Source organism: Tachyglossus aculeatus, chromosome 11 (assembly GCF_015852505.1).
Source record: "Tachyglossus aculeatus isolate mTacAcu1 chromosome 11, mTacAcu1.pri, whole genome shotgun sequence".
Classification (NCBI taxonomy): Eukaryota; Metazoa; Chordata; class Mammalia; order Monotremata; family Tachyglossidae; genus Tachyglossus; species Tachyglossus aculeatus.
In genome coordinates, this window is record NC_052076.1 from 55,212,946 (window position 1) to 55,238,058 (window position 25,113).

The 25,113-nt window shown below is 46.6% G+C and overlaps 1 protein-coding gene across 3 annotated transcripts in view; it reads right to left on the reverse strand.

Moving 5' to 3' along the window:
• Positions 1–12,122, reverse strand: part of NDRG4 (NDRG family member 4) — an 87,582-nt gene extending 75,460 nt beyond the window's left edge. The window contains exon 1 of one of the 3 annotated variants that reach the window (XM_038753563.1): positions 12,010–12,122. Coding sequence is in view for 1 of the 3 variants with exons in the window: in XM_038753560.1 (XP_038609488.1) it covers positions 11,147–11,183 (37 nt within the window). In the remaining 2 variants the exon portion in view is untranslated. Of the gene's footprint in view, positions 1–11,146; positions 11,309–12,009 lie in introns of those variants that run through there. The other 2 variants (XM_038753559.1, XM_038753560.1) reach the window with 2 other exon arrangements.
• Between the last annotated feature and the right edge of the window lie 12,991 nt (positions 12,123–25,113).

Sequence of the window (25,113 nt, forward strand, 5' to 3'; positions counted from 1 at the left end):
CGGTAAACAGGACGGTGTGTCTCCACCTAACCCTTACCATGAAAGATGCATTTCTCCTCAAAGACCTTAGCGAGAAGCATCTCCTCTGAGGTAGACCAGGTAAAGAGGGAACATTGAAAGTGGTTAAGGAAGATGGAGGGAGGACCCCGTTCTTGCGGCATTTGTCAAATCCAAAGAACCGGATCAAAAATTCACATTGCCCTCCTCTGGGAAACAGGAGGCCCGGGTTCTAGCTCCGGTTCTGCCGGTAGCCAGCTAACAAGGGAACGAACTACATATGCACTATCAATCAATCAATCGTATTTATTGAGCGCTTACTGTGTGCAGAGCACTGTACTAAGCGCTTGGGAAGTACAAGCTGGCAACATACAGAGGCAGTCCCTACCCAACAGTGGGCTCACAGTCTAGAAGGGGGAGACGGAGAACAAAACCAAACACACTAACAAAATAAAATAAATAGAATAGATAGGTACAAGTAAAATAGAGTAATAAATATGTACAAACATATTGTAACATATTGTAACAAAATAAAATAAGTAGAATAGATAGGTACAAGTAAAATAGACTAATAAATATGTACAAACATATATACATATATACAGGCCATACTAGCGTGGCCTAGTAGAAAGAGCACGGGCCCGGACGTCAGAAGGTCATGGGTTCTAATCCTGGCTCTGCCACATGTCTGCTGTGTGACCTTGGGCAAGTTACTTCACTTCTCTGGGCCTCACTTACCTCATCTGTAAAACAGGGATTAAGACTGTGAGTCCCATGTGGGACAATCTGAAACAGGGACTGCTTCTGACCTGATTACCTTCTATCTATCCCAGTGCTCGGCACATACTAAGCGCTTAAATACCAAAATTATTAAACTGCATCGCTGCCCTTCTATCTGCTCTTTCTACCCAGGCCCCTGCAGGGTCACGGCTGCCACTGGCACTATAATCACCTCCTCTGCATGCAGGTTCTCAGTCCTCAAGCCTCAGGGCTGAGGCTGTCTCTGCTGGAAGAGTCTCTCCAAACTTCACATCACTCCCCAGAAAATGTCCCCGACCCACCGAGCCCATCCCCAAAGTACATAGGTTCCCTGACCCATCAAGACCACAGAGCAAACGTGGCAAGTCTTGGAAAACAAGCTGCAGGCCTTGAAAGCCCCTGTTCTAAGGGGATCTGATTTGGCCACTGGAGGCTTAATCATTCATTCATTCAATCGTATTTATTGAGCGCTTACTGTGTGCAGAGCACTGTGCTAAGTGCTTGGGAAGTACAAGTTGGCAACATAGAGAGACGGTCCCTACCCAACAACGGGCTCACAGTCTAGAAGGGGGAGCCAGACAATAAAACAAAACACGTGGACAGGTCTCAAGTCATCAGAACAAAATAGAAATAAAGCTAGATGCACCACATTAACAAAATAAATAGTAAATATGTACAAGTAAAATAAATAGATCCTTAAGCCTGCTGAGGGTTCCTTCTCAACCCCTAACTCCCAAATTGTGAGTCCCTTCAGAGCCAGGGTGGTGCCTAATTTTCACCCCTGTATTTTTCCCAGTGCCTAGAACAAAGAAAATATTAACAATAATGATAATAATATTTGTTAAGCACTTACTATGTGCTGAGCATTGCACTAGGCACAATGGGGCTCGCCATCTAGGTAAGAGGGAATAGGATTTAATTCCCATTTTACAGATGAGGAAACTGAGGCACAGAGATGTTCATTCATTCAATCGTATTTATTGAGCGCTTACAGTGTGCACAGCACTGTGCTAAGTGCTTGGGAAGTACAAGTTGGCAACATCTAGAGACGGTCCCTACCCAACAACGGGCTCACAGTCTAGAAGGGGGAGACAGACAATAAAACAAAACATGTGGACAGGTGTCAAGTCGTCAGAACAAAATAGAAATAAAGCTAGATGCACCACATTAACAAAATAGTAAACATGTACAAGTAAAATAAATAGATCCTTAAGCCTGCTGAGGGTTCCTTCTCAACCCCTAATTCCCAAATTGTGAGCCCCTTCAGAGCCAGGGTGGTGCCCAATTTTCACCCTGTATTTTTCCCAGTGCCTAGAACAAAGAAAACATTAATAATAATGATAATAATATTTGTTAAGCACTTACTATGTGCTGAGCATTGCACTAGGCACAATGGGGCTCCCCATCTAGGTAAGAGGGAATAGGATTTAATTCCTATTTTACAGATGAGGAAACTGAGGCACAGAGAAGTTCATTCACTCAATCGTATTTGAGCGCTTACTGTGTGCAGAGCACTGTGCTAAGCGCTTGGGAAGTACAAGTTGGCAACATATAGAGATGGTCCCTACCCAACAGCGGGCGCACAGTCTAGAAGGGGGAGACAGACAATAAAACAAAACATGTGGACAGGTGTCAAGTCATCAGAACAAATAGAAATAAAGCTAGATGCACCACATTAACAAAATGAATAGAATAATAAATATGTACAAGTAAAATAAATAGAGCCTTCCTTAAGCCTGCTGAGGGTTCCTTAACCACTAATTCTCAAATTGTGAGCCCCTTCAGAGCCAGGGTGGTGCCTAATTTTCACCCCTGTATTTTTCCCAGTGCCTAGAACAAAGAAAACATTAATAATAATGATAATAGTATTTGTTAAACACTTACTATGTGCTGAGCATTGTGCTAAGCAGAACGGGGCTCGCTATCTAGGTAAGAGGGAATAGGATTTAATTCCCATTTTATGGATGACAAAACTGAGGCAAAGAGAAGTTCATTCATTCATTCAATTGTATTTATTGAGCGCTTACTGTGTGCAGAGCACTGTACTAAGCGCTTGGGAAGTACAAGTTGGCAACATATAGAGACAATCCCTACCCAACAGCGGGCTCACAGTCTAGAAGGGGGAGACAGACAACAAAACATAATAATAATAATGGCATTTATTAAGCACTTACTATGTGCAAAGCACTGTTCTAAGCACTGAGGAGGTTACAAGGTGATCACGTTGTCCCACGTGGGGCTCACGGTCTTAACCACCATTTTACAGATGAGGTAACTGAGGCACAGAGAAGTTAAGTGACTTGCCTAAAGTCACACAGCTGACAATTTGCGGATCCAGGATTTAAACCCACGACCTCTGACTCCAAAGCCCGTGCTCTTTCCACTGAGCCACGCTGCTACTCACATGTTAACAAAATTATTTTGTTATAATTATCATATTAACAAAATATTAACATATTGATAAAATAAAATAAATATAATAAATATGTACAAGTAAAATAGAGTAATAAATATGGACAAACATATATACAGGAGTTATACAGGAGAAGTTAAATGACTTGCCCAAGGTCACACAGCAGACAAGTGGCAGAACTGAGATTAAAACTCAGGTCTTCCGACTCTCAGGCCCGTGCTTTTTCCGCTAGGTCACATGGCCACTTAACGGCAAGTCACTTCTCTGTGCCTCAGTGACCTCATCTGCAAAATGGGGATTAAGACTGTGAGCCCCACGTGGAACAACCTGATGAACCTGTAACCACCCCAGCGCTTAGAACAGCGCTGGGCACATACTAAGTGCTTAACAAAATACGATCATCATCATTCTCTATTTAGAGCAGTGGTCTGCCCTGTGTATAAGTGCTTAAAACGTACCATCACTGCTATTACCCGTTCTAATGCTGACACTTTCTCTTAAATTGCAGTCCTTTATGTCAGGGGATGAGAAGTCAAGAAAAGGAAGCTATCTCAGCACCATACGATTCAGTCACGGGCAAATGATCTGGAAAATGACGGCATTTCCAATTTCTTTTTCACTTTCTCCTGAAAAGCAGTGGGACCTAATAGAACGTGGGTTTGGGAGTAAGAGGACCTGGGTTCTAATCCTGCCTCTGCCACTTGCCTGCTGCGAGTCCTTGGGCAAATCAGTTCACTTCTCGGTCCCTCAGTTACCTCACTTGTGAAATGAGGATTCAATATCTGTTCTCCCTCCCCCTCAGACTGGGAACCTCATCATGGATAGGGACTGTACCCAACCTGACTCTACTGTATCTATCACAGTGCTTAATACAGTTCCTGTACACAGTAAGTGCTTAATGGATTCCATGATTATTATTATTATTCCCCAGGGAGGGTGAAGAAGAAGGAAAGCCAAGCTCCGGATTGATCCAGCTGCCAAATAATAACAATAATAATCGCATTTATAAAGTGCTTACTATGTGCAAAGCACTGTTCTAAGCGCTGGGGAGGTTACAAGGTGAACAGGTTGTTCCACAGGGGGCTCACAGTCTTCATCCCCATTTTACAGATGAGGTCACTGAGGCACAAAGAAGTGAAGTGACTTGCCCAAAGTCACACAGCTGACAAGTGGTGGAGCCGGGATTTGAACCCATGACCTCTGACTCCTAAGCCCAGGCTCTTTCCACTGAGCCACGCTGCTTCACAAAAAAAAGTATTTGTTAAGCACTTACTATGTGCAAAGCACTGTTCTAAGCACTGGGGAGGTTACAAGGTCATCAGGTGGTCCCATGGGGGGGCTCACAGTTTTAATCCCCATTTTACAGATGAGGTAACAGGCTCAGAGAAGTGACTTGCCCAAAGTCACACAGCTGACAGTTGGCAGGGCCAGGATTTGAACCCATGACCTCTGACTCCAAAGCCCGGGCTCTTTTCTACTGAGCCACGCTGCTTCTCTGCAAACAAACGTCACCATCCAACCACATTAAGGTGTCTGCTTCATACTCTCTGTATTATAATAATAATAATAATAACAACAATAGTATTTGTTGAGCGCTTACTATGTGCCAAGTACTGTTCTAAGCGCTGGGAGTACTTCATATCTTACAAATGGGTGGAGGGTGCCAGGGCTAGTAGAAGTGAGAGCAGTTCTTTGGTTTCAAGATGATACTGCAAATGGGTCAAGATGAGCCTACCAATATGGCCTAGTGGCAAGAGCAAGGCTTGGAAATTAGGTTCTAATCCCGGCTCTGCCACGTGTCCGCTGTGTGACCTTGGGCAAGTCACTCCACTTCCCCGTGCCTCAGTTACCTCATCTGTAAAATGGGGGTTAAGAATGTGAGCCTCATGTGGGACAGGGACGGTGTCTACCTTGCATAATAATAATAATAATGTTGGTATTTGTTAAGCGCTTACTCTGTGCCAAGCACTGTTCTAAGCGCTGGGGTAGATACAAGGTAATCAGGTGGTCCCACGTGGGGCTCACAGTCTTCGTCCCCATTTTACAGATGAGGTAACTGAGGCCCAGGGAAGTGAAGTGACTTGCCCAAAGTCACACAGCTGACATTTGGCGAAGCCGGGATTTGAACCCCTGGCCTCTGACTCCAAAGCCCGGGCTCTTTCCAATGAGCCACGCTGCTACCCTAGTGCTTACAACAGCTTCTTGGCACATAGTAATCACTTAATACCTTAATTATTATTATTAGTGTATCTTGGAGGGAATCACTGGTCCACTGGTCCATGAAGATACAACAGTACATCTCTTGCCTTTCAGGTGAGCATTCCTCAGACACCAATTTATGTTCTATCACTAGCAGGTCAGGCATTGGAGTTGTTTCTTTGCATTAGTGGGAATGGTTTTCACTGAACCATCCACACTCTCTGGCCCAGTCATCCCATCCCCATCGGCACAATCTGCAAGACAGCTAGCAATCAATCAATCGCATTTATTGAGCGATTACTGTGTGCAGAGCACTGTACTAAGCGCTTGGGAAGTACAAGCTGGCAACATATAGAGACAGTCCCTACCCAACAGTGGGCTCACAGTCTAGAAGGGGGAGACAGAGAACGAAACCAAACAAACAAAATAAAATAAATAGAATAGATAGGTACAAGTAAAATAAATAAATAAATAGAGTAATAAATATGTACAAACATATACAGGTGCTGTGGGGAAGGGAAGGAGATAAGATGGGGGGGGATGGAGAGGGGGACGAGGGGGAAGAATGGGTGCAGTTAGAATATAACTGAAATTGCCACAGCAGCAAACACTTCTTTCACTACTGAGTCATTTAACAAGGGTTGGAGGAAGCCAGGGAAAAAGCCAAAAACAAGAAACAAAAAATGAAGAAAAACAACAGGAACAACTAGACAGATTGGCCCAAGACAAAAAGTAGGAGCATCAGATTCCAGATAATAATAATAATATTGGTACTTGTTAAACACCTACTATGTGCCAAGCACTGTTCCAAGTGCTGGGGTAGATAGAAAGTCACCAGGTTGAACTCTCCCCAAGGGCTTGGTACAGTGCTCTGCACACAGTAAGTGCTCAACTAATACAATTGTTTGACTCAGTCCCTGCCCCAGTGGGGCTCACAGTTTAAGTAGGATGGAGTAGGACTGAATCCCCATTTTAGAGATGAGGTAACTGAGGCCCGGCAAAGTTAAGTGACCTGTCCAAGGTCACACAGCAGATACACGGCAGAGCCTGTATTAGAAATGAGGTCCTCTGACTCTCAAGCCTGTGCTCTTTCCACTAGGCCATGCTGCTTCCCATAGATGCAGGCAAGGGTGGTTATTTTAGGGAGCAGGGTGTCGCCAGATTTCTCCCTCTGATCAGATTTGAAGGCCGGATCCCAGCAACCGTCTGACTGTGAAAGCATTCCCCTAATAGCTACTGCTGTGACAAGGAAAAACCTCCCCAGAACAAGGCATGTCCCGATCTTGTCTTCAGGCTGACCAGTTTTACTCGGTGCTGTGATGCCGATACCACGTCCGACCTGTCCAGTGCTCCTGTGAAGCCACATTTTCTGGGCAATGGCTTCTCCTCATCCCACAGTGCTCTGGATTTAAGATTTAGGTCATGAAGGAGCAGGATGGAAAAAGTTAACCCACACTCTGCACTACCCCCTCGCTGGGAAAGCCAAGATTTCCTCAGTGCCCCTTTTTCTGAATCAGGTCAGTGGAAGAACACATGAAAAAGAGAATGGTTTGGCCTACTTACTACTTTACTGGATCCAGTTTGTACACTAATGCGGAGTAAAATGTTCACTTCCAAAGGACAGGATGCAGGCAAACGAATGGGGTTCAATAATGGAAGGGCCACACACAGGCAATGAGAGAGAAGGAAGGCAAAAAAGTGTGTTTAAATAAGTGTGCACATACATACACCATCCCATATGAAACTTCACGCTACTCCACACTTGCCAGAAAGCAGGGGAACCATGTTGTCCGAGAAGTTACCCCAATTTCTGGACTAAGCCAGTGTATGGACAAGAATTGGCAATAATAATAACAGTATTAAGCACTTACTGTGTGTAGAGCACTATACTAAACACCAGAAAATAACGCACAGGTGGGAATTAGTTTCTGTCTTTCGGGGGCTCACAAACCTAAGAGTATAAATGGGGGAAAGGGTACTGGAGAAAGACACCGGGAATGATGAAACAGCATTAAAGCAGCACAAAACACATGGGCCAAGTACACAAAATAAAAACAACAATCAGTGGGGTGCTGTGGCTAGAAGAACAAAATTTTAGGCTCCTCGTGGCTCGGAGTCCAAGCACACCTGTAGCCACAGCGACTGCTATCACAGTCACCGTCTTCCTGAGGTTTTTTGGAGGCCTTCTGCTGCAGGTGTTTTTCCTCTTTCCCACCAAGGTGGAGGAAGGTAGGATGCAGGGGGTGGGGAAAAAGGGTCACATCAATGTGGCAGAGGAAAGCCAAAGATGGCAAAAACACCCAATCTACTCAATCTCAAATCAACTCTATCTTTCCCTCAAGTAGTCCCAGAACATTCCTGCCTGCTGTTTCACTGACACTGCTTGCCCCCTCTCTGCCCTTCACCAGAGTTGGCAGGATGATTTCCCACCAACTGGGAGAAGATACTGCATCCATAAGGAGGGGCAGGTCAGATCCTGAAGCAACCAATGTCAATCCCAGCAAATAATGTTACGTATGTCTCCCCGATACAGTGTAAGCTCCTTGTGGGCAGGGAATGTATCTATTAATTTGTATTGCCCAAGGGCCTAATATAGTACACTGCACCAAATGGGTGCTCAATAAATGTTACTACTATTACTACAGAAAGGAGTAAAGGAGAGGAAAGTAATTGGCAAAGAAACAGGGAAAGCAGAGTCATTACAAACCTGGGTAAGAGCAAGAAAAGTGCCCAAAAAAGGGCATTCCTTCAATTGCAAATCGGCAGGGACTAGAAACAGGTTGCTGCCTTTAGTGATTAACCTGAAGTACATTCAGCATGTTCTTTAAAAAACAGAAGTTTCCTGAGAAATTCAGATGTATTTTATGGGTATGAATTTATCGATCCTCCCAGTCCCCATTAAGGTAACAGAAACTCTGGTCCCACGTGGTTCTGAGAGTCAGTGACGGAGTCGGAATCAGAAACCAGGTGTCCCGGTGCCTTGGGTGGGGTGGGGGGGTGATACCCAGCCCAAAAGAAGCGGCTGCTTCTCCCTCTTCCTTGTAGCAGCCTATGTGGGGCCAGCTGGCAAAGCAGAGAAGATTTCTGTATGATAAAACTGTTTGAAAGCTCCCACTGAGAAGACCACGGTGAGATATCTGCTCTCATCCTCCCACGCATAGTTCTGGAAGATTTTGGTCCTCCCATTTCTGGCCTTCACTTCTAGGATGCTGTGTCACCCTCACCCTAAGCCCCCCAGAAGGCCAAAAGTCAGGGTCTCTGCTCAGTGAAGTTTGAAAAAGCTGCCCTTGCTTTGCCCCTTGCAGCAGACAAACCAGAGATAGTTACCTAGTTCTCCCCAACTCCTAGATGGAAAGGCTAAACCCCCCTTTTCCTCAGCTCTCCCACCCTCCTCACCTGTCCCCACAGCACTTGTGTATGTATGCACATATCTATAATTTTCTTTATACTGATGCTTGTTTTGATGTGCATACATCAATAATCCTATTCACTTATATTGATGCCTATTTACTTGTCTAATGTCTGTCTCCCCGCTTCTAGACTGTAAATCTGGTGTGGGCAGGGACTGTCTCTCTTTATTGATGAATTGTACTTTCCAAGCGCTTAGTACAGTGCTCTGCACACAGTAAGAGCTCAACAAATGCAACTGAATGAATGAAAGACAGTTAGACATGCAAGAGTGATTCAAGGAACATGAATGAGTTGGGTGGGCTAAGGTTAGGTTTGCCTCTGAAAACCTTATAAGATCATTTCAACTTCTCCTGCTGAAGGTGGGAGGGAGTGGGGGCTTTGCTTCTGGCTTCACCAGTTTTCATCCTTCAAGGAAGTATTCCTCTTCCCTAGCATTTATTGAGTGCCCGTGTGCAGAGCATTGTACCTTGGGAGAGTACAATTGCCTGTAGGCATGTTTCCTGCCTGAGATCAAGGAGTTCTTCCTCTCTGTTCATGTCCTTACCATCAATGTTCCATGTCTAGACTGTAAGCTCATTTTGAGCAAGGAATGTGTCTGCTAATTCTGCTGTACTCTCCCAAGCACTTAATACAGTGCTCTGCATATAATAAGTGGTCAAATAATACCACTGATTGATTGCTCCAAGCTGGCTGAGATCTTTGGTAAGCTGCATCTGCTAGGACAGGTGCCATTATTATTTTCCCTCATTTCAGGGCTAGTTTAACTCCTCACTGGGCATTCCCATTAATCTAGTGCCTTGGAGCCCCTCTTTGGCCCTATTCTATGAATAGTGCCATGCTTCCTGTTGACATAATAATAATAATAATAATAATGACCAAGAGCCCTTACCCACCTGGGCCAGCCTAATTGCATTCTTTAATTGAACCAGGAAGCTGCCTACAACCGAGCATCGGGACTGGTAGAAGAAATCAGCCTGTATCAAAGGCCCTCTCCACCCCTGAAAGCTGGTTCCCCTTACCTGGGTTTCAAAGCTCCCTTAAGCAAGGGTTGGGGGTAAGCTCTCATGACCCAGGACCTAAACCAGGGAAAAGGTGAGGCAGAAGGAAGGTGGGGAGGAATCTGCCCTTTCCTCTCCATCCAAACTGCTTGCTTCCTGAGCCAAGCACATAATAGCCCTCTTTGCCTGCTGTATCAGTCTTTAGTTTCTCCCCTTCCAGTCTATAATTCCCTCTGCTGCCCAGATTGTGTTTTTTTCTTTTTAAAAGCTCAGTCCACACCTTTCTCCTCAAAAGTGACTGCCTATACACTCTGCATCCAACAAAAACTCCTCACCATCCGCTTTAAAGGCACTAATCAACTCTTCCCCTCTTGCTCTGCCGCTTGTCAGCTGTGTGACTTTGGGCAAGTCACTTAACTTCTCTGTGCCTCAGTTATACCTCATCTGTAAAATGAGGATTAAGATTGGGAGCCCCACGTGGGACAACCTGATCACCTTGTATCCTCACCAGCGCTTAGAACAGTGCTTAGCACATAGTAAGTGCTTAATACCAAAATTATGATCTTACCTCAGTTTTCTCCTACTACAACCCAACTTCCACACTTTGCTTCTCACTGTACCTCGATCTCATCCGTCTCGCCTCTGACCATGTCCTCCCTGCGGTCTGGAACTCTCTTTCCCTTCGTATCCAACAGAAAACCACTGCTATCTCAAAACTCTACCCAAATCACATCTCCAACGGGCCTTCCCTGGTTATGCCTTCACTTGCTCCGTTTGCTCTCTTCAGCATCACCTACGCACTTGGGTCTGTTACCCCATCCTCACGGCACTTATGTACATACACATTTGTAATTTATTTTAACGTCCGTCTCTCCCTGTAGACTATAAGCTTCATGTGGGCAAGGATCTGATCTACCAACTGTACTTTCCCACATTAAGGGCTCAATACCTTAGCCAAAGGCATTTATTAAGCACTTACCACGTGCAGAGACCTGTCCAAAGCACTTGGGAGAGTGCCATATGACAGAATTAGCAGACAAGTTCCCTGCCCATAACGAGCTCGATTGATTGAGGAAGGAAGAACTGGAGAAAGTCAAGAAAGGGAATAAGAGAAGCAGGACTACCATCCTGTCCCTTTCTCCAGCTGACAGTCATAACTCTAATAGTGCATGATAACTGCACAGAGGTGTGTTATCTTTAACCAATTAAGACAACAGGACGACACCTCCATGTCCCAGCACAAATACGCGGCCTGCGACCCCAGACCCAGAGATACCCAGTTGGCCAACCAACCTCCGGCCCCGAAAGTACGGTTCTTCAGAGGGGAAAAAGGAAAGGATTTTAAGAGAGAACATCATGTAACATTTACCTGTTAAAAATTCTATCTTATGTCCCAGAACCTTCATTTCTGATCTCGCACAACAGGTGGGGGGAAAGAGGGGGGAGGAAGAGAAAGTCTCAGGAGCAAAGCAAGCGAGGAATCCCAGTTGAGGCTCGATGAAGAGATACCTCCGACAGGATGGAAGAAAAGAAATGAGAGACTGAGGAGTCGGCGCTGGGAAGAGCAACTGAACGAGGGAGGGAATCTGACTCGTCGATGCAGCTAGGTAGGCGACTCAAAAGGGGTTTTTTGGGGGGGAGGAAAAAAAAGCCAATCGCTTTAATGCGAAGCACAAAAGGCAGCTGTAACCGGGCATTAGAGGAGGCGTTTTGGGGGGAGGGAGGGGAAAAAAAAAAGGCAGAAGTGGGGCAGAAGGCCCACCCCCGCCTGCAGCTTGGGAAGGCAGCCCCCCGCCCCCAGCCCAGAAACAAAGGGGACGATTTTCTTGCCTGTCTCGTTGCCATGTCTGCAGTGAACCAGGGAGGTCTCGCTTGGGTGGCATCCCCCACCGCTGCCCACCGTGCCCCGCCGAGGCCTCGGTGGTGCCAGGGGAGGGAGGGGGACGGATGGGGGTGGGTGCAACCCGAGGGGCTGGACCGTTATGTCCTCCTAATAAGAAGAATAACGGTGGGATTTGTGGAGCGTTTAGTAGGTGCCAAGCGAGCGCTGATGCTCAAGGGGTGGGGGGACTCGGTTTTGGCCCTATAGGACGAGGGAGATGCCAGCCCCCCTGGGCTGCCCGGCCTGGCAAGGGTGGGCACGGTTTGGTGGCCTCGGGGGAGGGCCTATTGGGGCTGCCCTGGTCTTGCGGGGGGCCAAGGGGGGATTAAGAAAGCCCTCTAACGACTCACCCGATCGTCGCCCTGGAGGGATGGAGGCTGCCCGGGTAGCCTCGGCTCCTGCTCCTCCTTCTCCTCCTGGCAGATGCAAGTTCGAGGCTGCAGCAGGTGCCCACCTCCCTCGGGGAGCCCCCTCTGCCCTCCCCCGGGCTCCCCCTCTTCTTCCCCGGCAGCGGGCGGGAGAGAGGAGGGGCGAAGGGAGGAGGGGGCGGGACGGCCCGGCCCGGCCCGGCCCGGCCCGGGGGCAGGGGAGGGGAGGGGAGGGGGTGGCAGGGCCCGGGGAGCCCCCAGCGGGAGCTGGGCAGCTGCCCGCCCACACCCACGGCCCTGGGGGGCTACCTGGGAGATGCAGCACTGCGGCAGGGAGAGGACCGGCTACCAAAAGGGGAGGGGGCAGTCAGAGGTCAGAGGGTTAAGCAACCCCAAAGGCCACCCTAACACAGATCAGACACAGACCCTCACCCCTTCCCTCCGCTCGGGAGTCGGGGTTAAGAGGCAATAGGGGAGGGGGCTTGCTGCCCTTTCCCCAGCCAACCTCCATTTAAGGGCTCCTGGGACTTCAGCCGGGCCTTTCCTCCAGCCCCTTTCTAATAGAGGCAGTAGGGGAGGGGGCTTGCTTCCCCTTCCCCACCTTGCTTCCCTTTCCCCAGTCAACCTCCATTTAAGGGCTCTTGGGGTTTCAGCAGGGCCTTTCCTCCAGCCCCTTTTTAATAGAGGCAATAGGGGAGGGGGCTTGCTACCCCTTCCCCAGCCAACCTCCATTTAAATGGTCCTGGGGCTTCAGCAGGGCCTTTCCTCCAGCCCCTTTTTAATAGAGGCAGTAGGGGAGGGGGCTTGCTACCCCTTCCCCAGCCAACCTCCATTTAAATGGTCCTGGGGCTTCAGCAGGGCCTTTCCTATAGAGGCAGTAGAGGAGGGGGCTTGCTTGCCCTTCCCCACCTTGCTTCCCCTTCCCCAGTCAACCTCCATTTAAGGGCTCCTGGGGTTTCAGCAGGGCCTTTCATCCAGCCCCTTTTTAATAGAGGCAATAGGGGAGGGGGCTTGCTACCCCTTCCCCACCTTGCTTCCCCTTCCCTAGTCAACCTCCATTTAAGGGTTCCTGGGCTTCCAGCAGGGCCTTTCCTCCAGCCCCTTTCTAATAGAGGCAGTAGGGGAGGGGGCTTCTTCCCCCTCCCCAGTCAACTGCCATTTAAGTGCTCCTGGGGCTTCAGCAGGGCCTTTCATCCAGCCCCTATTTAATAGAGGCAATAGGGGAGGGGGCTTGCTACCCCTTCCCCAGCCAACCTCCATTTAGGGGTTCCTGGGGCTTCAGCAGGGCCTTTCCTCCAGCCCCTTTCTAATAGAGGCAATAGGGGAGGGGGCTTGCTTCCCCTTACCACCTCCATTTAAGGGCTCCTGGGCCTTTGGCAGGGCCTTTCCTCTAGCCCTTTTTAAAAGTCTCTGGACAAATCCCTCATCTCTAGACTTCAGTCACCCCAGAGAGGTGAGGGTCTTAATTTAGGGACCAGAGGAGGTTGGAAAAAAAGTTCCTGACCATATACTTGGCTGGGAATGATAAGGTACCCTCAATTTGGGAGCTGAGGAAGGGCAGAGCCTTTAATAATAATAATAATAATAATAATAATGATGATGATGGCTTGTGTTAAGTACTTACTATGTGCAAAACACTGTTCTAAAAGCTGGGGAGAATATAAGATCAGGTTGTCCCACATGGGGCTCTTTATTATTTAATAATAAATTCTTCTTTATACAATAATAATAATAATGATGATGGCATTTGTTAAGCACTTACTATGTGCCAAGCACTCTTCTAAGTACTAGAGTAGATACAAGGTAATCAGGTTGTCCCACATGGGGCTCATAGTCTTCATCTCCATTTTACAGATGAGGTCACTGAGGCCCAGAGAAGTTAATTGATTTGCCCAAAGCCACACAGCTGACAAATGGTGGAGTGGGATTTGAACCCATGACCTCTGACTCCCAAGCCTGGGCTCTTTCCACTGAGCCATGCTGCTTCTCTAAATTTGCTTCTCTTTATTTGACTCAACTGTCCTAATCCTTTAAGTGTTTGGGCTTGTCCTCTGGGATTCCTTTGCTCCTAGGGTGAAAAGATTTTGAGAGTTAGCCTTAGCTCAAGGATCCCACCTCAGAGACCAAGGCCACTGAACCCTTTCTGAATTACTGCAGCCTGAAAAGTCATTTTTTTGCTCTGTTCAGCCTATCTGCATGTAGGGTTCACTTGAAAACTCCAGACCTCACAGGGCATGGATTCTCCTCTCCCTTTCTGGAGAACAGTCACTGTGCTAAGCTGGAAAATATTATGAAGCAAGAAATCAAAAATTCTGGCAAATTGTACAAAGCTCAGATTGGGTCTATCAGCCCAAGCCCCGTGATCAGACTGTGTATATACAGACCCACAACAAAGCGTACCCGCTTGTGTTTGTTTCAGATAAAAGTGACCCTTTTATGTGCAGGTGGTTGACTTCTAGGGGACTGGAACGGTGCCGAGGTATGATTATTTGTTGCTGAAACACCTGGAATCAGTTCAGCATTCACCTATCAAAGGAAGTGATGTTGAAATCAATGCAATTTATGCATTAGGTGGTCCCGATTAAATGAAATCAATTTTTTTAAAAAACTCTCCAGCTCCAGACACCTATAATTTCAAAATTCAAATTTAAGGAATATAGTCTCTGTTAATTTGCTGCTCCCTTCTGTATTAGGAGTGTCACCTGTTAATGAGTCTCTAATATCATAGTGAAAACTATTTTTAAAGTGCATCGGTTGCATCAGGAGCCATTTGCACCAACAAACTTTAATTGTATTTCTAAATCTCCGTTGAAATATTATGTAGTTACGAGCCAAAGTGCCCTGCCAAATGAGATGAGGGAGGGAGGGAACTGGGAAAGGCCAGAGATGGCAAAAGAAAACTGGCATTGAGTTGGCTATTTCCTTCCTGGAGTTGAGTTTGTGATATCCACCAACAACCTGGTTATAATAAAACATCAAAGATGTTGGTTAGTAAGCATTCCAGTTGTATCCGCAGTTACTAGCCAGTTAACATCCAGCAGCCGAAGGGCCAGGGAATGAGCAAGCCAGGGTACCTTGGAAATAAGCCACAGGAGATTTAGGGAGCCCCTCAAACTTCCCCTTTTTGTACTTTCCAGTCATCTTTCTCCTCACTCACCCCTCTATAATAATAATAATGATGATGATGGCATTTATTAAACGTTTACTATGTGCCAAGCACTGTTCTAAGCGCTGATAGGCACCTGGGACTAATCATTTAAGGAAAGAAATCGTCTCCCTTGTGGCTCATCCCCCTAACTTTGAAGTATCTTGCTCTCCTCTCAAATTGCACTGTGCTGCAGAGCTGGGTGGGGTGCGGCTCCTCTGGGAGGCTCAGGTTCTTGGTTGAGCCCATTGGTGGGTTGTTGGGAGAGGTATTTGTGTGGTAGCTTCATCTCCTGATTATTTAAGAGGGCAGAAAGAGAAGGAGCTGTGTGGTAGGGTGGCCTAGTGAAAAGTGCATGAGCCTGGGAGTGAGGAGACTCTGTTCTAGTCCCGATTTTGCCATTGGTCTGCTGTGTGACTTTGCACAAGTAGCTTAACCTCTCCAATCCTCAATTTCTTCATCCGTAAAATGGTAGTAAGATACCTACGCTTCCTACATTTCAGATTGTGAGCCCGACGTGGAATGGAGACTTTGTCTATTTTAGTCCTACCCTAGGGCTTGGAACGAAAATGTGTAATAAATATCATCATGATTATTATATTATTTGCCTTGAGCTCTGGCTCAAGTGCAGCACAGTTGATAATTACATATGTACAGGATAGATTCTCCCTCTACTTTGAACCACTTCTGATCATTTGGATGATTTACAAACTCCTAATGAACTATGATTTGATGTTTCTATTTTACAAAATGACCCCTAGCAGAATCCCAGATTTGGAGGACTAATGAGGAGGTGGAGAATAGCATTAAAAAAACAAACATTAGGGTTATTGCATTGTACTTTATTGCTCAGTGAAAAACAGAGTAGGAGGTTTAACGTACAGAACCTGCTGAGAGAGTGCCTTGGGAGCCGATTGCTTGCCAATACCACATCTCCTCCCCTCCTGTCTTCTCCCTCTTCCACTTCAGGCATCTGCCCAGAGAATCATTTTCAGTTTTTTCCAGTTTATCAGAGGGCAAGTTAATGAAATTATAATAATAATTGTAATAATAATAACCTGTATATATGTATATATGTTTGTACATATTTATTACTCTATTTATTTTACTTGTACATATCTATTCTATTTTATTTTGTTAGTATGTTTGGTTTTGTTCTGTCTCCCCCTTTTAGACTGTGAGCCCACTGTTGGGTAGGGACTGTCTCTATATGTTGCCAACTTGTACTTCCCAAGCGCTTAGTACAGTGCTCTGCACACAGTAAGCGCTCAATAAATACGATTGATGATGATGATGATAATTGTGGTGTTAAGCACTTTCTGTAAATGCTGAGGTAGATTCAAGAAAACTGGATCAGCCAATCCCCCTCCCTGTTGGTGCTCACAGTCTAAGGCAGGAGGGGGAACAGGTATTGGATTCCCATTTTCCAGATGAGGAACCTGAGGCACGGAGAAGTTAAATGGCTTGCCCAAGGCCACATAGCGGTCAAATGGCAGAGCCGGAATTACTACCCTTCTTCCCTTCATCCCTTCCAACCACAAGGAACCATTTTTAAAAAATGTTTATTTGTTAGGTGCTTACTATGTGCCAAGCACTGTACTAAGTGCTGCAGTAGATACAAGCTAATCAGGTCAGACACAGCCCGTGTCCCATATGGGGCTCACAGTCGTAATCCCCATTTTCCAGATGAGGTAACTGAGGCCCAGAGAGATGAAGTGACTTCCCCAAGGTCACGTAGCAGATAAGTGCCGGAGCCGAGTTTAGAACCCAGGGCCGTGCCCCATTCGCTAAGCCGCACTGCTTCTCGACACCACCGCCACAGACACTGCCCCCGTCCCTTTTTTCTCCTGGAATATCATCTGCCACTTTCTCCGGAGTAGGAAAGGGGGATTGGGACAAGGTGGGGTTAGATCAAGTGGGGTTAGAAGGGACCTTGGAAGGTGATCTAACCCCACCTTGTCCCAATCCCATCCTCTGATTTGGCGATCCCCATCCCTTCCCCCTCCTCTGCTCCACTCTAGCCCCTTGGGAATCTCATGTTGCTCCAAAGAGCCCTCGGGATCCCGACTTGCCCTCAAAACGCCTATTATCTCCTCTCTATACACCTCCAGAGTGTGGAAACAAGCGGCTGAGAGGCAAAGTTATGACAGACATTTATTTCAAGAGTTGGCAAATCAGCCACCTCTCCTTTTAGCACTCCGTGTGTCATCAGCATTTTAGACTGACAGCCCTGTGTTTTGTGAATGCCGTCCCCCCAGAGAGCCCAACATTCATTCATTCATTCAATCGTATTTATTGAGCGCTTCCTGTGTGCAGAGCACTGTACTAAGCGCTTGGGAAGTACAAGTTGGCAACATACAGAGACGGTCCCTACCCAACAGCAGGCTCACAGTCTAGAGAAGCAGCGTGGCTCAGTGGAAAGAGCCCGGGCTTTGGAGTCAGAGGTCATGGGTTTAATCCCAGCTCCGCCAATTGTCAGCTGTGTAACTTTGGGCAAGTCACTTAACTTCTCTGTGCCTGTTACCTCATCTGTAAAATGGGGATTAAAACCGTGAGCTCCCTGTGGGACAACCTGATCACCTTGTAACCTCCCCAGCGCTTAGAACAGTGCTTTGCACATAGTAAGTGCTTAATAAATACCATTATTATTATTATTATTAGAGCAGGCTCACAGTCTAGATGTGACAGAGCATTCCCCCGCGCTACTTTAGGCCACATCCCTGGGTGGACACTAGGACCCACGGGGACCATTTAAGTTCGAGAATTGTGTGGGCTGCACACGACAAGAAGCAGGGTTGGGAAGGGGATGTAATACTGGCTTCTGGACGAGGAGTTCTGTCCTTTCACCTGCTCCCTGTTGCATGAAAGTTAACTTCTCTGGGCCTCAGTTCTCTCCCCAGTGGAACCAAAATAACAATCTGCGTTATGAGGAAGAGAGACAGGCTAGCTTCCCTCTCCCGATCCACTCCCCCATGTTAGCAGAGGCTGAGTTTCGGGGCAGAGTTCACTGGGAGGCAGAGCTGTTACAAGGGCATTTCAACCGTGTCATTCAAACTGGGCCACTGTTTGCCAGAGGTCTTGTGCCACCATTCATTCATTCATTCAATCGTATTTATTGAGCGCTTGCTGTGTGCAGAGCACTGGACTAAGCGCTTGGGAAGTACAAGTTGGCAACATATAGAGACGGTCCCTACCCAACAGCAGGCTCACAGTCTAGATTTGACAGAGCATTCCCCCGCGCTGCACAGTCTAGAAGAATAATAATGTTGGTATTAAGTGATTACTATGTGCCAAGCACTATTCTAAGCGCTGGGGTAGATACAAGGTAATTAGGTTGTCCCACACGGGGCACAGTCTTCATCCCCGTTTTGCAGATGAGGGAACTGAGGCCCAGAAAAGTTAAGTGGCTTGCCCAAGGTCACACAGCTGACAAGTGGCAGAGCTGGGATTAGAACCCGTGACCTCGGGCTCCCCAGCCCGTGCTCTTTCCACTGAGCCATGCTGCTTCTCTACCACCGCACAGACCTCCACCGTTCCTGTGAGTTTTCCTCTGGGGCACAGTGACTACCACCCCTGAGGGCCCAGTGCTTAGAACAGTGCTTTGCAAATAGTAAGCGCTTAATAAATGCCATTATTATTATTATTATTTGCAGGGTGACCCCAAATCCCATTGACCCTGAGCTTCTGATGAAAGCAGCAGTCAATGTGCCACTGCAGTGCGATGCAAGAGGGTGGCAGTGGGCAAGACCAGACTGGCCCACAGGGATCCTGGGAAAATCCTAGCGAGCAGGTGTCTGGGTGGGCTGACTGGGCATGTCACTTCACCTCTCTGTGCCTCAGTTCCCTCATCTGGAAAATGGGGATTAAGACTGTGAGCCCCATGTGAGACAAACTGATCACCTTGTATCCTCCCCCAGTGCTTAGAACAGTGCTTTGCACATAGTAAGCGCTTAAATGCCAGCATTATTATTATTGTTATCTGAACCAAGGGAGACGGGGTGGGGAAGGGAGCTGTCAGCTTTACTCTGACTCCTCCGATTATTATATCGTTTTGTCCCAAATGCTTAGTACAGTATATATGTTTGTACGTATTTATTACTCTATTTTACTAGTACATATTTATTCTATTTATTTTATTTTGTTAATATGTTTTGTTGTCTGTCTCCCCCTTCTAGACTGTGAGCCCGCTGTTGGGTAGGGACCGTCTCTATACGTTGCCAACTTGTACTTCCCAAGTGCTTAGTCCAGTGCTCTGCACACAGTAAGCGCTCAATAAATACGATTGAATGAATGAATGCTCTATACACAGTAAGCACTCAATAAATACAGTTGATTGATGGATTGATTTCCCTCTGGATTGTAAGCTCATTATGGGCAGGGCACATGTCTACCAACTCTGTCATATTGTACTTTACCAAAGGCATAGTACAGTGCTCAGCACACAGCGCTCAGTAAATAGGATTGATTGATTGATTTCCAGAGCTTTGAGGAGCAGTTTGCAAGCAATAGCCAGGATTAGAGCCACTATTCAATCAATCAATCATATTTATTGAGCGCTTACTGTGTGCAGAGCACTGTACTAAGCGCTTGGGAAGTACAAGTTGGCAACTATTGTTCCTCACCCCTTCACCCCCCTTTCCAACCTTCACCCTGGGGATTTCCCAGTGAGTTTTGGGGAACCAGCTTGTCCCTGGCGTAGATACATGGGGCCGGGCTTTTGTGATCCCATATTTCTACCATTATCATTAGTTCCTCCATCCCAAGCATTTCTGGGGTATTTTGTCCTAGAAATACAGCCTGCTTCCCAGATAAGGTGAAGTTCGTTGTGAGCAGAGAACGTGTCTACTAACTCTGTTGCACTGTACTCTCCCTAGCTGAGAGCTCACCTCCTCCAGGAGGCCTTCCCAGACTGAGCCCCGTCCTTCCTCTCCCCCTCGTCTCCCTCTCTATCCCCCCATCTTACCTCCTTCCCTTCCCCACAGCACCTGTATATATGTATATATGTTTGTACATATTTATTACTCTATTTGACTTGTACATATCTATTCTATTTATTTTATTTTGTTAGTATGTTTGGTTTTGTTCTCTGTCTCCCCCTTTTAGACTGTGAGCCCACTGTTGGGTAGGGACTGTCTCTATATGTTGCCAACTTGTACTTCCGAAGTGCTTAGTACAGTGCTCTGCACACAGTAAATGCTCAACAAATATGATTGATTGATTGCTCTGTACACAGTATGTGCTCAATAAATACCACTGATTGACTACGAGGGCTACAAATCCTAAAACCTCATGAAGCATAGACACTCTGCTCCTCTTCCCGTACCCTCATCCCTTCTCCTTCTTGCTCTGGGCCCCACCCCACTTCTGGCAAAGGCCCTGGATTCTTCTGAGATGATAGGAAGGATTTGGAAGTGAAAATGTTTGCTCGCTCTCACTTTCTGCCAGGGGACATTCCTATCCAAGGTTGACGCCAGTTTCTTCTTATCGTAGCCAGTGGAAAAAGAGTAACACATCTAAATGTGAGAAGAGCATGGCCTAGTGGAAAGAGCTTGGGCCTGGGAATCAGAGGACCTGGGTTCTAATCCCCACTCTGCCAATTGCTTGCTGTATGACCTTGGGCCAGTCACTTCACTTCTCTGTGCTTCAGTTACCTCATCTGTAAAACAGTGATTAATTCCTCCCCCTTCCAACTTGGACTATGAGCCCTATGTGGGACAGAGACTGTGTCCCACCTGATAAACTTGTATCTACCCCAGTGCTTAGAACAGTGCCGGACATATAGTAAGTGCTTAACAAATGGCATAAACATAAAAAAAGAATAGTAATTCTGAGTTTGGAAATCAGATGAGTTCCCGTCTGTGGTTATGAGGTTTAATTGGCTTGATTTTTACCAAGTTCTTAAGTCAAGAGGAGAGAGCCCTGACTCCCCCTTTTAGTCTCCCCCTTTTAGACTGTGAGCCCACTGTTGGGTAGGGACTGTCTCTATATGTTGCCAACTTGGACTTCCCAAGCGCTTAGTACAGTGCTCTGCACACAGTAAGCGCTCAATAAATATGATTGATTGACTAAACACTAGTGATCACATTATTCCTACAAGGAGCATCCTCAATCTATGGTAAGAGCAATAATAATGGTGATATTCATTAGGTACTTACTATGTGCCAAGCACTGTGCTAAGTCATATCTCCCCATTTTGGGCCTCTGAAAACTCTGCGACTGATGGGGGATTAACAGAGCAGGTGGCTTCCAGCAAAGAAATGACTGGGAAATAGAGTGTATTCAAAAAACAGATTGTTTCTTCTAAGGAATTCCCAAGGATAATCAAAAGGGGACATGGGATAGTTGACTGTTTATGGACTAGAACAGGCTCTTCGTGTCCCAGGGATTGTTACAGCAGTAAATAGCCCTGATAAAACAATAAACTCACGGCATACTCAGCCACCCTCAGAACCGTTCTCTACCCTCCAGCGAACCCTCAAGCTACGAGAACAAGGCTGCCCAGCGGAAGAGGAGCACAGAGAAAGGGTTTCTGCATCTGCCATTTGCCTTGTAGGTTGGGCTCGTTGCAAGCCAACAGGCCAAGCCGGTCTGAAGCTTTTAGACTGTGAGCCCACTGTTGGGTAGGGACTGTCTCTATATGTTGCCAATTTGTACTTCCCAAGCGCTTAGTACAGTGCTCTGCACATAGTAAGCGCTCAATAAATACGATTGATGGTGATGATGATGAAGCTCTGAGATTTCTTAGAAGGCTCTTGAGCAGTGAGGAGCCACATGCTCCCCAGGGCCTAAATTGGGAAGTATGAAACTCGTAATGACAACTAAGGTCATTACAGTCCCCCAAGACCGTAAGCTCCTTGTGGGGAGGGTACGTGCCTATCAACTCTGTTATACTGCACTCTCCCAAGTGCTTAGTTCAGTCAATCAATCAATCAATCAATCGTATTTATTGAGCGCTTACTGTGTGCAGAGCTCTGTACTAAGCGCTTAGAAGCAGCATGGTGTAGTGGTTAGAGCATGGGCCTGGGACTCAGAAGGTCATGGGTTCTATTCCCGGCTCTACTACTTGTCTCCTGAATGGTCTTGGGATCTTGTCTGCTGTGGGATCACTTTACTTCTCTGCGCCTCACTTATTGCATCTGTAAAATGTGGATTAAGACTGTGAGTCACAAGTGGGACAGGAACCCGATTTGCTTGTAGCCGCTCAGCACTTAGTATAGTGCCTGGCACATAGTAAGCGCTTAAGAAATACCGTTATTATTAGTAGTAGTAGTAGGAAGCACTCCTCACCAGTGATTGGTCCTAGAGTGAAAAAAAAATAGGTGCTTAGAGAATGTCCCGTAACAGAAATAGCCTACCATTGAGAAGCAGTGTGGCTCAGTGGAAAGAGCACGGGCTTTGGAGTCAGAGGTCATGGGTTCAAATCCTGGCTCCCCACTTGTCAGCTGTGTGACTTTGGGCAAGTCACTTAACTTCTCTGGGCCTCAGTTACCTCATCTGTAAAATGGGGATTAAGACTGTGAGCCCCCCATGGGACAACCTTATCACTTTGTAACTTCCCCAGTGCTTTGTACATAGTAAGCACTCAGTAAATGCCATTAAAAAAAAAGAGTCCAATAACCCCTTGGATTTACACAACAGGTAGCTCCAAAGAGCTCAGAGGGCTTACAGGTATTTATGCGATTTTCATAACATCCCTGGCAAACTGTTTCCTCAGGCTTATTTTCCGGAGAGGAGATCTGCCATGCAGAGAGGCTAAGCCATCTGCTAGTGTCATCCAGTGCTTAGAACAGTGCTTGGCGCATAGTAAGTGCTTAACAAACACCATCATCGTCATCACCTGGTGAGTTGGTAGCAAATTGGTCGAGGACTACAGGCTCCTAAAGCCCACTGAACCGCACTCACTAAATCAATCAGTTTGCCAGTTGGGCCCCTAGAGAATGAAAACCATGGGGGGAATGAAGACCATTCTAATCCACACACTTGCCCCTTAATAATTAATCATAATAATTGTGGTATTTGTTAAGGGCTTACGATTTGCCAGGCACCATTCTGAGCCCTGGGGGCCCAGAGAGGGCTCGAAGCATAAGTAGGAGGGAGAACAGGAATTGAATCCCCATTTTGCAGATGAGGGAACCGAGGCATAGAGAAGTTGTGACTTGCCATTACATGGTGGAGGCAAGATTAAAACCCAGATCTTGTGAGAAGGAGCGTGACTCAGTGGAAAGAGCCAGGGCTTTGGAGCTGGAGGTCATGGGTTCAAATACCGGCTCCTCCAACTGTCAGCTGTGTGACTTTGGGCAAGTCACTTCACTTCTCTGTGCCTCAGATACCTCATCTGTAAAATGGGGATTAAAACTTTGAGCTCCCCATGGGATGACCTGATCACCTTGTAACCTCTCCAGCGCTTAGAACAGTGCTTTGCAAATAGTAAGCGCTTAATAAATGCTATTATTATTATTATTATTATTATTATTATTATTATTATTATTATTCTGACCCCCAGGCCTGGGGTCTGTCTTAGGCCACACCACTTCTCAGTTTCTCAGCCTTCCTAGGCAGGCCACTTGGTCAGTCTGGAACAACTTCAGTGAAAAGCGTATATCCTCTTACCACGTGTCTGAGAATAATAATAATAATGGCATTTATAAAGCGCTTACTATGTGCAAAGCACTGAGAACTCCCTGAAACGCTTGGAAATCTACAGGAGGAAGTGGGATGGGATCAGATGCTTCTGCTCATGAACAGTTTCCAGGTGGGAATTGGGAATTTGGTGAGAGCATTTTCCAAGGGGGTTCTACCACTTTAGAGAAGCAGCATGACCTAGTGGGAAGAACCTGGACTTGGGTGTCAGGGGACCTGTGTTCTAATCTCAGTTCTGCCATTTGCCTGCTGCTAGGAGACCTTGGGCAAGTCACAACTTCTGGCTCCCTCAGTTTCCTCATCTGTGAAATGGGGATTCAATACCTGTTCTCCCTTTTTCTTCGACTGTCTCATTCATTCAATCGTATTTATTGAGCACTTACTGTGTGCATAGCACTGTACTAAGCACTTGGGAAGTACAAGTTGACTCACCTGACTGTGTTTCTTGTATCTACCCCAGCACTTTGTACAGTTCTTGATTCATAATAATTGCTTAACAAACACTGTTATTGTTATCATTATTATCGATTCTGACACCTGTCTGCATATTTTGTTTTGTTGTCTGTCTCCCCCTTCTAGACTGTGAGCCCGTTGTTGAGTAGGGACCGTCTCTGTATGTTACCGACTTGTACTTCCCAAGCGCTTAGTACAGTGCTCTGCACACAGTAAGCGCTCAATAAATACGATTGAATGAATGAACCAGTGTCTTATTCTCAACTATTCACCACTTTATACCTTGAAGAGGAAAGACCACTGGTTAGGTAGTGTTATGCCTGCCTCTTAGCAATACGGTTTATAAAGCAATCGTTGCAGGACTGGGGAGGCATAGAAGAAAGAAAGAGGTAGGGTGAACTTTCTATTCAGTCTGTCTCAGATAATTTCTCCCTGGGTATTTTTAGGCATTTTCAAATGCCATTTTCAATCTACATATCTCTCCCTGGCCCCCAGCCTGAAATCCAGCGTGGTAACAACACAAAGCTATTGACTGGTCCCAGAGTCGGGGAAATCAGAATACAAAATCCAGCCTGCCAGACTATTTTGGCTTAAGCCTCTTCCTCCGTTGATCTTTAAAATTATTTTGGATGGTTCTGCTGGCCGAACAGTAGAAGCTCAACTCTTGTGGCATCAAAGGGAGATGACATTTTAGGGGACACACGTGCCACTGACTTTAGACTCTGGATAGGGGTTCTGGATGGAACTTGGAAAAGCACCGTGGAGTCAAACTCAGATCATATACGATTTGCTCCTGTCGTCAGCTGGACCTGCATCCAACTTGGCTGATGAGGAGCATGGGAGGGAGG